This window comes from Pimephales promelas, chromosome 15, assembly GCF_988280905.1.
Source record: "Pimephales promelas chromosome 15, fPimPro1.hap1.1, whole genome shotgun sequence".
NCBI classification, from domain to species: domain Eukaryota; kingdom Metazoa; phylum Chordata; class Actinopteri; order Cypriniformes; family Leuciscidae; genus Pimephales; species Pimephales promelas.
The window spans coordinates 25466134-25479623 of record NC_142783.1 but is presented as its reverse complement, the minus strand read 5'-3'; the positions used below and the strand labels follow the sequence as shown (position 1 = coordinate 25479623).

Here is a 13490-nt window from a genome sequence, read left to right as displayed (position 1 = left end):
CATTTTCATTTTACATCTACATGCTCATCACATATGGTTATTAAAATTCAGACCTAAAAAAAATGTTTTCATGTTAAGACCGAAATCCACAATTCTATACTATTTGTTAGTAATAATATAAATAAATAAAATCAGTTATTCTAAATGCAATAAGTGAATTTAGGCATCAAAACATTAAATTGTACAGTGTGAAAAAAACTATTTTAAATGAAACACAATTTAACGTTTTTTTTTTTGCAGTGATAAAGTTAAAGTAATACACTTTAGATATTAAATATGTTTAATGTGTTAATGTTTAGTTTATTGCTTTGTTATGCTTTCAAAAAGAAATTGAGATTAATCACAATTATTTTATTACGTTTTTACGTTGACAGCTGTAATTTTTTTTTAACTATAAGCCGTTATAATTTTAGCATTATTTATATATAGTATTTATTAAAATTTGCTAAAGATTTTACGGTGTTATTAAATTATTTCATTATTTTAAAGAGTAACATGAAATACGCGTTAAATTATAGCAAAGGTAATATAAATGTAAAAACAGAGGAAATAAACATGTGCAAATAAATATCAATTTCTATTGGTTGATATGGTACTGATATAATTTTCTAGTGACATTCTTAAAGAAAATCTAGCATTATTATTGTGATATCTGTAACCTACATACCTGTCACCACCACACATGACTCTATTTCTTGGCTCCTGTTCATGCAGATGATCACCACATAATTGGTGTGGCTCAATCTGCCATCCACCAGTCTGTGAAAGGTGTCCTCCAGCGCCTCGGCCAGAGAGGGCGCTGTGTCCAGCACCAGAACTCCTTCCCCGCATGAGCTGGTGGCCAGTTTGGCCAGCCAGGGGAGCTGAGAGGGAGTGAGGGGCTGTGCGAGGCAAGGAAGAGGAGGTGGAAACTGTGCATGTGTCTGCTGATACTGCCGGATCTCCGTCAGGTGTGACTCACGCCAGGAACGCATGAAGATCTGCTCCAAGTCTTCCATCAGAGGAGCCTGGTCAGGTGCTGTTGTAACATGATAGACAGATACACTTACAAATACTGCTGAAAAGGGTTCTCTTCAGCTTTATAAATCTAACATTACGGTTTCTGTGCTTTTCTTAAACAGTACAAACTAATCTTTATACATACTTATATTTTAGGAAGGGACTCATATTGGGGGGGGGGGGGGGGGGTTCCTGGAATCAAAGTTTACTATTTACTATTGTACATAAACAGACTGTGTGGAATGTGCATGTATACATGCACACTGAAATACTGTTGTTCTCACCAAGCTGCACTAGATAATAGACAGTCAGCAGGATCAGCATCTCAGTGGAGATGGGCTGAATGGGAGCAGTGCCGTACTGCTCGTAGACGCGTGGGAGGTTTTGGGAACTGCGATAGCATTTCTGCAGCAGGCCACTCACAAGCACATCCCCGAGGCTCCCACACAAATGCGGCAGTGTCCCGTGCCCTATAGACAAAAGCACAAAAAAAGGTGTAACTGAACAGCTGGCCCAAGATAAAGTGGTGGGAACCGCTATCGGACACTGCTCACATCACACGGTAGACAAAACAGGCACAACCCCCCGAAAACATTCTGCAAGCAAGTATATAGACATTTCCAATATTTTAATATTGCAAAAAAATATGTCATTTTTATGTTAATTTGTAATGTAATTTTATAAATATTAGTAACAGAAACTGACGTTATTGTAAAATTATTTGTTACCAGAATGCCACAAAAAAACAAAAACATTTAGAAATCTTACCTTTAAAAATGACAGGCCGTAGTCCACAAGTCTGGAGTAGATGATCAGGCACTGTGACAGACTCCCCTGGGCCAAGGGGTAAAGAGGACCCCATAGATAAACACCCAGATGCCCCACTATCAGCTGAAGACAAACACATCCACACTTGATATTGTTGATGTAATAGTGTATCAACGCTCACTTAACTTATGTGGTCTGAGCACACACACATCACATATCCTTAATAACCACCAACCCAAAATCAAGCCCAACACTAAATCTCTTACGTCAGTGGTTCCCAAAATATCGATGCAAAAAAGCCTTTAGTTTCTATGGCTGTTCCAATTGGCCAACCATACAGGAACAAACTGATAATCCCTTCCCTTTGTTCGATACATTATCTGTCAACTTGCAGATCACATTTTTTAGTGATGTAAAAGACATTAGTGTGGTCACATCGTGAGAGGTATTACAGCAGCAGTGTCTCAGTCTCCACTGGGCTAGACTAAAATAACACGGATACAAGGTGTGTGAAAACTAAACTAATAGTAGACTCACACATTTGAGCACCCAATTTGAGCATTGTTTTTGCCAGTGATGTGATGCTTTGGTCCTGTTTTTGTTAAGTAACCCCTGACCAATCAGCATTAACAGTTATCAAAAATAAATGAACATATTTTTATAATACTACTTTGAAAAAAGTTTACACTCCTAGTGCTCTCCTGAGAAAATCAGTTGATGATTTATAAAGCCTATAATAGCTATAATTATAAAGCCCTATTTAGCAGAGCCAGTGCTGTAGTCAGATCACATCATAGTTTGGGCACAAAATGTGTGTTTTTCTCTTGTCTAGAATGCCTAGCCATGAGGCCTCCTAATGCTTAATAATATTACATATTATTTATTTTATTGCTTTATCCGCATCAATGGCTAATTTCATAGCACAAAAATAGGCTTCTTACACAATTACAAGAAAAAACAACTATATCCGAACATGGTATTTCTTAATTAATTTTTGTTTTCCTGGTGAATAATATGTTGCAAAAAGCAGAACTATTGTATCTAAATGAAACCCAAATACTACTACCCACTGATCTTTTAATGATCTTACATGGCACTTCAAGAAATATTCATCCCCCACACCCACTATGACTGGGCTAAGCTGTCCCAAAACCCTATAAATGCACTCTTATTCAGAAAGACAGATTTGTTCAGAACACAAGAAGCAGTAAATGAGGGTAGTTAATTTAATGTCAGTAGTAGAGATATAAGTGTGTCTACCTGATTTGGTGCCATTAGTCGTGGTGTTGGGAGCAGGTCTGGGGGTGACTTCTGTAGGAGCAGAGGATTCTGGAGACCATCCCTTGTGTCTCTTCTTGGGAGGCCCAGAATTTACCATGGAGCCTTAAAAAGCAGCACAACTGGTCAGTTAGTCAATATGACTAACAAAAAAAGCAGAAGATAAACTACATATTTACATCTATCTATCTTGTAATTTCAATGCTATTAAAACCTTTTTTAAACTTTCAGACAAGTATTCGGCAAGCTTACATCAAAGTTTACCTTGACAAACTTTTTTTTTTCTTGTTATTCCAAAAGCAACGGAATGTAAATTTGCTTTAAAAGTGGGTTTTGGTGTCATAGGAAGTTACTATTATGTTACACATTAACCAGACTATAAACAAGAGCAGATATGCAAAGAGAAACAGAAAAAAAGGGTAGATGTGTTAAATCCTAATGAAAACCAAAGCATCAGGAAGGAAGTCTCACATTTTACAATGCAGACAGAGAGCAGGAGAGAGCAGGGAAGAGACTTTACAGCACCACTTTATAGAGGTGATAGTCAGAGAGTGCTGAAAGAAAAGAGAGTGATCTTTTACAGCCCCAAATGCTGAATAATGACAGACACCAACAACAAAAGAGGAGGAGGAAAAGGACTAGACAATACAGCTGCCTCTTTTTAAAGCATTTAAAAGGGGGGCTTTCTTTCACTAGAGGTGTGAAGTCTAAAGAGAGGATTCGTTTAGGGACCGTCCATGTAAAATTGAGGTTTCCTTTTTCTCTGATCCAAGCTTGAAATATAAACACTGACTGATCAATGACTCCTGGATAGTGACAGCAGGATTACCTATTACTGTGGGCCGTCCAGGGCCACTGGCCACTATTCCAGGCTGTGGCGGTCCAGGAATATGACTGCCGTTGGTTATGGGAGGGGAGCCCTCGGATTTATGGAGATGAGTGTTTAGATCTGTGTGATGGGGACAGGGTAAAATATATCATTTTAAAGATAAAAGAGATTCTATTCTTGAAAAAGTTCATATATATTCATTGGACATTATGAATCTAGCAATGAGACAGACAGTTCAATAATGTCTATGCCTACTATTTCATACTTCTGTACAATAGAATTGCTCAAATTTGCTACGATATTTAATTTTAGAATAAATCAAAAAGTAAAACACGCAAAAATAACTATAAAAAGGCAGTGGAAACGGCAAATGAGCTAATAAGTGGTCCCCTGCAGCCATCTATTGGTTATAATAGTAATTTGTAATTTTCATGCATGTTCGTTTCCACCAGTTTTTCACTTAAGCATGGCACATTTCCCATGATATCTCCATGAATGAAAATGATAAATGTAGATCTTCTTCGAAGTTAATTTTACTGCACAACTTTGTCTATATTCTTAATGAATACTAGCTGGTTATTTAAAATTAAATATTCAGGGATTGACTTGATAGGTAGTGTAGAACCTACTGTATTGTTCATGTCTACCCTAGTATACAAGCAATATATATTTTTTAAATCATTCCCTGAGGCTGAACCCCCCTAATTTGAAATCCTGGAATCGCCCCTGCGTCTATGCAAACTTGTTCTATCTGAACACCCTGTGTTTCCTACCTGTGTGGTTAATTGTGTTCAAAGCTGTGTGTGCTAAATTGGGAAGCAGGTCAGAGGGTCCATGTCCTGATTGTTCCTCTGGTCCAGCAGCTACATTACCAACTGCTTGTCTCATTCGGCTGTCTGCACATAACATGAGAAAAAAATATATAGGAAAACCTAAGCAACTTTTGTGCCATTCACATTTTGTTTAGAAAATGTACACAAAGTTCGCAATAGCGTGCCGATTGTTATAAGCCTGTGTTGCAGTTATGTCATCCGCCGCTTTAAATGCTCAAGCTTTTTAAAGTCGGATAAATTCTGATTTGCTGCCTTGGCGTTTTTTGTTCATTAGCTGGAAAATTCCAACAACTTTGTTCCTCTGTGAAGCTGTGTTGTGGACTTTCCTATTTTCACAGAATTAGATAGCTGTAGTAATCATTATAGTTATTGTCCTGTGTGTGAACAGGCCATTACACTCATTTAGGCATTCTTTTTAAAAATTAATTTCTGAATATGCGCATACACTGCCAAAGCTCTTTGTCCCAATGTTGATGTGTCACCATGGTAGCAGTGAGCTCAACTAGAAGTGCTGGCCATCTGGACTGTCAGATTAAGAAGGCAAGCACTGGTGAATGGGTCAGGGTGACCCAGGATGCTGAACAGGGTCAAGTTAACCCTCCTGCAAATCACAGGTTGTCAATAATCCATGCTGATGCTAAACACTGCTAAAATAAGATGTCAGTGGAAAACGATACCTTCATCGTCCAATCATTTTGGTCCAATCATACCTATTCTTTTCCAGCAGATTGGTGGTCCCTTGACCAGAATTCCCTGTGCATTTCTGATCAGGTGGTACTTTAAGTGCTTCTGCTTCTTAGGCTGCGAGGTGAGCTTCAGGTTGATGTGGTTGGCAAACTCAGTGAAGTAGCGGAAGCCCTTTTCCCCACAGCCCATGCAGTTCCCTGAGAAACCTATAACAGACAAGATATCTGGTGAATATCTGCATTTTTGTGGATGTCTTTGAGCGCACAGATGCGGTCTACATTCTTTGAGGACCAAAATCAGTCATCTAAAATAGAGACATAGTATAGACTAGACAGAACCCAGCGAGTGCCTAGTTTCCATAGCCACAAACCGTCACTTGGGGCCAGTGTCATGGAAACCCAAATTAAAGACCTAAAAATGTCTCTCTGTCAAATGAAAATGTGGTTCTGCCGACTCCTACGAGGTTGGGGGTACCCAACAAGTCAGTGCTTTCCCATTTTCCATCTCTCCTTCAAACTCTGACAATTGTTTATAATGCAGGGTATTAAGATTCTGGTTCATCAGGTTCAGTGTGTCTAACCTAAAAGTGCATTACGTCCACATTCGTCAGGGAGAAAGCGCAGGTCCACTGCACACACCAGAATGTGATCAGGCACACTGGGAGATTTCACGCCAACGAGCAGAAATCCAGGAGGGACTTCCAAAGACTCGGTGGCCATGGATGACAGTCGAAGGTCTTTGCCCGCCTGACAGAACCCTGAAATGCAGAACTCCATTGGTCACCATTTTATTTTTAGGACACAGGGACTCATATGAATGGAATCATTGATCATCCATCAATAGTCTGAATGGATATATGTACTGACTTAAATAGTCACAAAAGATCTGCTCTGTTACGTATGGTCTATATGATCTAACCATCTGTAGTACAGGATCCCTCGGGTGGAGGTTTCATCTGAAATGGGATTGGAGGGCTGTTTGAATCTGAGCCATCCTCTTCGTCATCTTCCTCATCTATTCGACCTGTTGGGAAAAAAAACTTTTTAGATACAATAAAATAACCAACTAACTAACTGATATTAAATAAACATGGTTTAAAATAAACATGGAAGAGCTTTTATTACTTGATGCTTTATCACCGCATGTCTGGTTAGGAGAAGTATAAGGTACTCAAAACATCAAAGAGATGAGTGTGATACCACAGAAGACAGAGTAAATGCTCACCTTCATGAGAAGAAGGCCTTTGCTCTGCCTCCAGGTACAGCTGAGAGAACACAGGTCTGGGCACCACTGTGTTGGAGCGCAGTGACGCCTCTATGGAGTTGTGCAGCACTTCCTCAAACCGTGTGCTCTGAAGGTGTCCAGTATACGAATTCCCCATGACCTTTAATACAATGGAGAGAATTTGTTCTACAAAAATTTAAATGGCTACTTCAGAAAAATTACAAACAAAAAAATGTATGCCATCATTTTCTTTAAAAGGGTTAATAAAGTTTATAGCCGTCATAGTGACATCATTGCTGTAAAAATGCATTCCTTTATAAAAAAATAAAAATATATAAAAATAAATAATAATATTATATATAATTCAAATATATATATATATATATATAATCTGAAAATCAGAAAAAAAACATTTTTAAATTTGTATATACATTTTTTTCTGATTTTTTCCCCTGGAATTTATTATAAAAAGTCATATAAAAACAAAATTTTGTGTATTGGGGCCAGTAAAAAAAAAAACCCAAAAACCTTGTATTGTACTATACCCTGTAAAACAACATACTGGCAAATAAAAAAAAAAAGATTTAATTTGATAACTCTGCGAGAAAGCAAACAACTGTAACACAGAGGTTATTTGAGGTTACATGTGATTTTAACTGCACACAAACTCATATTAGCTGATTTAATGTCATTGACTCGTCAGGCAATCAGCCTCTCTCCATGATCAGGAAATATGATTAGCACAGAACAAGACTGAGCTCAAATCATTTACAACAGGCTGTGAAGAGAGCCAGTTTCCCCATGGATAGTGGATTTTTGTAGGGTGTCCAATTTGCAACCTCATAAAGTAACCATGAGCCAATGTCAGGGTGTCCTGACCCAGACTGCCAGAGAGAGAGAGCAAGAGAGAGAGGGAGATTGATCTACCTCGAACAGTAAAACACAGAGTTGGAAACTGTGAAAGGCTGCGCTCACAGGATGAATAATGCATTTTGTAGATTTACTCTTTTTATTAGAACACTGAGTGAGGAACAGACTGAAAGTTATGGTTTAACACTAACAAATTGTTATTTTCAGTCAGATCTTTTTGATGAATAAGTTCACAAAACTGGTTTGAAAGACTACTTCACAAATCAGACTGATCTGGGCTGTATTTCAAAAGCCAAGTAGATCATGTAGACAATTAGTGCCAATGATTTCTACAATCTACTGAAGTTTTAAGTTCACATTAGTGAAATTTTGGCCATTGTCCACTGTCAATAGTGTAGCGAATGCATGAAGAATCACTTACACAGAAGTCACTTTCAAACCAAGCAGTTTTCAGTTGTTTAACTTGACAAATTTGATTAACCAACTTGAACACAAGTGAGACCTGTGTGAGGAAAGTTTTAGCCCTCACGTGAAACTCAGATTGCGTTGATTTTTTATTGCAATGACTGCATTTCATCCACTAAATTTCACAAAGCAATGATAAATGTGACCACAATACAAATTGACAATGATTCTGGCAAACGCGGCCCTGGATTGCACATTCAACTCCCTCCCTTGAATCAGTCACAATAGTTAACAACTCACTGGAAATTATTATTAGTCGTATGGACCACTTTTTATTGTGTTTGGATTGTTTTTTGAAGCTTGAAAGCATCAGTCCTGATTCATGGCAATTACATGGAAAAGGACTACCATAAATGTATTCAAAATATCAGTTTTTGTATTTTTATGGGCTTGGAAGATGAGTAAATGAAGACTTTTTGATATTTTGTAGAACTATTCCTTTAATGTCTGCTTTTATTTATATGTAGGTATTAGACACCAATGAATCTATTTTGCCCAACCGTGTGAATGGCAACACAAGCCACTAATGAAAAAAGCTCTAAGGCAGAAAAAAAGCCCCTTGGACATAATCCCCTCGCCTTTAAATGCTCTCTGCCATATGTTCCATCTCCCAGCACACACCCCACACACTGGGAATTCACAACACAGTAACACCCTAAACAATGAAGAAGACCAGCAACATGTCATATAAACATCAACCAGTACCAAAATTCACATGCTCCCATAATGTTGCAAGCCAGAATCTTTGGGATTTCATGGGCAAAAACTTTTTGGACTTTTTCAGCTAGTCAGGAGAGTGCTTTTGCCCCTCAACAACATCTTAGTATTTGTGAGGGGGAGAAATGGCAGTTAAATAAACAAATGCTAACGCAGACAGCCTCTGCAGATAGTCGGGGAGATAAAAGAGCGAGACGTGATAGCAGCGAGAACGTTCAACAGCCCCATCCTCAGAGCTTCCTTACAGGGAGGTGACGAGGTCTTTCATCTTCCCCAGACTCCCACCCTCCCATCACCCAACTATTGTGTCTCTGTTTATGGCCTTCTCTTTCTCAGACAATCCTCTCTCTCAGCCTGTCTGTCTTACCTACAGTACTTTCTGACACTCTTTACACAGCACTTCAAATCCTGAAGAATTATAAAATATCACAGCTGAGGCACAATTGTCCCCTCAATTTTATATTAAAACTGATTCACACTTAACACACAGAGTCACTGACCCAAGAAAACCAACCATTGAACATCAATACATCCCTAAATTTGAGGCTTCTGGTCATTCCTAGGATATCTAGGTCCACTAAAGGAGGGAGGGTGTTCTCGCATTTAGCTCCTAAACTCTGGAATAGCCTTCCTGATATTGTTCGAGGCTCAGACTCGCTGTCCCAGTTTAAAACTAGATTAAAGACGCATCTCTTTGTCCAAACATTCACATAATGCTTACCTTTTATTCCTCTGTTGAATCAGATCGAATACATTAATATTATGAACAGCAGCTATGCTAATTATTTCCCATTTCCTTTTCTGCTGTTATCTCAGGACGCTAGTTCTGCGGAAAATGGCGTTCGTCAGCTCCAGTTTGTATTCAGCCTCTCACGGAGACTTCAGATGCCCCAACATCTGTGATGAGACGACTAAACGCATGTGAAGAGATGACTCAACGTTGGTGATAAGTTATGCCCTAAATTAATATGATTAACTAAATGTATTTTTCCATGTGCATTCTGAAATGCACTTTCTGTAAAGCTGCTTTGAAACAATATATATTTAGAAAAACGCTATACAAATACATTTGAATTGAACTGAATTGAATTGTACGAAGAAATGTTTCTTAAGCATCAAATCAGCATATTAGAAAAAAAAAATCAGCTTTGCTATCACAGAAATCATTTAAATGAATAAAACGTTCATTTTAAAATATATTAAAATAGTAAATGGGTAGTTTAAATTGCAATGCAGCCTTGTTGAACATAAGAGACTTCTTTCAAAAACATTTAAAACAAAAATCTCACTGACCCTAAACTTTTGCATGCTATAGTGTATAGTTTTTCCTTTAGGGGTTGTTTTAGAATTTCAGCCTAATATTTCACTTCAAACAGTTACAAAGTCTAACTATGCTAGAAAACAATTGAAAATTGCAGTTCAGGTGAGGAGATACACATAGTTCTTACAAAGGCACAAACCAACCACATTAGAGACATTTGGACAAACTATTCGTAACCCTAAAAATTGGCATCTGAAGAGCCTGAAACAGAAAGAAAGTGCTACTTTCACTACTTATTTCTTCTCTAAAGAAGATGGAAGACGGGGTTGGTTGGCTTTTAAGACTTTAGCCTTGGGAGTTGTATGTGTAAGTGGGGGCAGGGGTCATTCATGCTTCTCACATACAATAAAACCGAGCAGACGACTAGTAGAAGAGTCTGCAACTGAGAGAGGAAACTCAATGAACGTTATTATTGATCAGTGAGTGGGCGACACAGCAGGTTTCTGCTTTGACTCTGCCCACCGTCTCACTCTACCAGCACACACACACACACAAACTCCTGCGTAAAGCTCGCCGCATAGCAACAGGTCAAAGGTCAGGGCTGGCAAACAATGTTTGGCCAGTGCTTTGATGTGCTCAGGCATGGTCCGGCCAGAGGCTCAATGGACACAAAGAGGCTGAGAAGGGCAGTCAGATAGCACCGCTTCATTCTTCTCATCACCTTTAGCCTTTAACCCCTGGACCCCTGCAAGAGATCACATTTCAAGGATGGCCAGTTGCATTCAAACAGGTCTTTTTGTCCCGTCTGAAGGCGTTTAGGGATACTGCGGGAATAATTTTGTTCATTTTCATCAGAAAGAAGCATATGTTACTGGATAAAAATGCATTTCTTGCAAGTATCAAAGCATGATGCTTATTATCATATAGTGATGGACTGAGTGTCACATTCACAGGATCTTTACACACTACCTGTCCTAAATGATATATCATTACAATGGTATCGGCCCTTCTAACTCAACAAAGAAGTACTCTTCTGGCCCTGAACATTGCTAAACACAGTCCAAACACCAGCTGTTCCCACCAAAAATAAGCTGTCCTTTCCTATAACTGTCTTAATAACAGATATATGTCATCTTTTGACAGCTGAAGTAAGTGGTCAGTCCTGAGTATCCTTTGTTCAAATCACCTGAGACCAATTTCACCCGACACCTGACACCGATTTCTACAATTACTACTTAAGTCTGACAGAAAGTTTGCACTTTAGCAGACTGAAAAGGCTTTTGTTTTCTTGTGACAGAGATTGTAAGGAAGAATGGCTGTCTCCATCCAAAGGGCTGAGTTAGTTTTCCTCCCAGTGTTTGTGAAGTGGCTTTTGCAACACACTCTCATAGCAATTTGTAACTATTTTAAAGTTTTGGCGAAATGGTGGCTAATACGTATGAATATTATGTGCAATCTAATTTGTCTGGTTTCGTACGATCTGCTAATGCACCACTGATGGTTAGGTTTTTGGGTGGGGTTAGAGGTGAACCTTTTTGCTTACTTAAAAAAAAATTATAAATCATTAAAATCATACAAATCCCATTGCATAAAGTTATACAGAATCACCACCTCATTAATACATTTTCACATGAGATCAGCTGGCTTTTGTGTAAAACTAAAATAGGATCATCATCTTGAAACAATCTACCAATCAAGTATAAGAAAGCTTCATATATCAGAATTATCAGTGAAAATAATAATGAAATAATATACCAAAATGGTGTATTCAATGAAGCAAAATGTAGATAGAAATGTAGATTAAAATCTAATGTAGACATTCTACATCTACTCAAATCAATCAGGGAAAATGGCCATACAACTATTATAAAAAGATCAGTCAAATTCAATATGACAGCTTGATCAGACACAAGTGAGGGAGTGACAAATGTGACATATTAATTCTTCCTAATGCAAGCTCAATGTTTTCTCAAACCTTACTGCAAGTGTAGATTTTCCTTCAGAAATATAGTTTTTTTGCCACTCTTATTAGTACAAGTGAATTTATTTGCAAATGCATCCATTTTTATATATCTGTTGAATATTGTATTGTGAAGCAAATGGTGGTGCTTTTACAGCAATGTTGTTTTTTTAGGAGACTCCCTGGCAGCATTCCAAATAGCATACTTCCTATACTTTATAGTAGACGAAAAACAGTTTGTAAGAAGTATGTTCGAATTCACAGTACTCATAAAAGAGTAGATAACCGGATGACCTACTTCTACTGGCAAGATTATGATTGTGTGCCTCCTATGGTGTGCATACAGTTCATGGACACTTTACTTTATCCCATGAGGCCACAGGAGAGGATTTATGAATGGCAGTGAATAGACATAACTAACGCTGGTAGGGTCACATGATAATAACAACATGGCGAATGAACGCCCAGATACATTCGTACTTTTTTAGTATTGTACAGTTACTCATTCAAAATAAATACTCATGAATACTCAAAATAAATATGTGATTTCGGACGCAGCCACTGTGAAAGCAAGAGGCAACGTCCTTGAGTGAAAAGAAGAGATAAACTGTTTGTGTTGTCTACTTTGGAAATGGAGGGAAATCCATCAAATCAGAGTATACATTTACACATTCCACTCTTCACAATATGAACAAAGCATACTATTCATATAGGATAAGGATAAATTCATGATTCTTTTAGTAGTTATTTATAATTTTATTAGACACTTTTTGTTGTAAAATTATGCAATACAAAATGTTTAATGTAAAATAATGTTACAAAGTTACAGCGAGTCCTGCAGTCAGAAATAAATCACATTATGTTCTGTGTGACACTCTACGGGGATTTAAACTTCTGTGCAACAGGTTAGTTTGCACTGTCAACATATCCTGACATTTAGGCAAGGCAATGCAAGTTTATTTATATAGCACATTTCATACACAATGGCAATTCAAAGTGCTTTACATAGAAGAATCATATAATAAAATCTACTGCAAATCAATGACAACATTTTGCAATTAACTCTTCAAAACATTTGTGTTGATTATTAGACCTAATTAAATAGTCAAATAATAACAGTGTGTTTTATCTTTGCATTTCATAATAAATCAACGAGAATAATAATTTAATTTAAATAAATGAGATGTTGATTTTAAATTATTTTATTTACCGACCAAAAAGTTACAAGTTAGACTTATAAGAAACATTATTTGTAAGTTAAAAGATTATTTAAAAAAAAAACTTTTATATATATTAGTATTTAGTGTAGCCTATTAAAGTGTATTTAGCGATGGTTTTCATTAAAGATGTGATGGGAATGGGATCAGAGAATGGATGGCAACAACAGCATTATTTCCTATAATTATAATAGATCGGGTAATGCAATAAGCGCAGCACACTAAAAGCAAACACAAACTTACCGTAATTGACTGGGAAAGCACTCAGATATTCCAGGGGAAATTGAATGGGATCAGACTGTTCATGTACATATCTCCGAGATGAGCGATTCCTCCGACTCCGCTGAGCATGAGCGGTCGGGTCGGGTGGGTCAGCCCTGCC

The 13490-nt window shown here is 37.6% G+C and overlaps 1 protein-coding gene across 1 annotated transcript in view; it reads right to left on the bottom strand.

Moving 5' to 3' along the window:
* Positions 1-13490, bottom strand: part of greb1 (growth regulating estrogen receptor binding 1) — a 25721-nt gene extending 12231 nt beyond the window's left edge. The window contains exons 1-11 of the mRNA XM_039669087.2: positions 13352-13490; positions 6619-6778; positions 6313-6417; positions 5975-6151; positions 5418-5600; positions 4648-4770; positions 3875-3994; positions 3028-3150; positions 1768-1890; positions 1284-1469; positions 668-1018 (exon numbers count right to left, since the gene is read on the bottom strand). Coding sequence (XP_039525021.2) covers positions 668-1018; positions 1284-1469; positions 1768-1890; positions 3028-3150; positions 3875-3994; positions 4648-4770; positions 5418-5600; positions 5975-6151; positions 6313-6417; positions 6619-6775 — 1648 coding nt within the window. The 5' untranslated portion in view covers positions 6776-6778; positions 13352-13490. The remainder of the gene's footprint in view (positions 1-667; positions 1019-1283; positions 1470-1767; positions 1891-3027; positions 3151-3874; positions 3995-4647; positions 4771-5417; positions 5601-5974; positions 6152-6312; positions 6418-6618; positions 6779-13351) is intronic.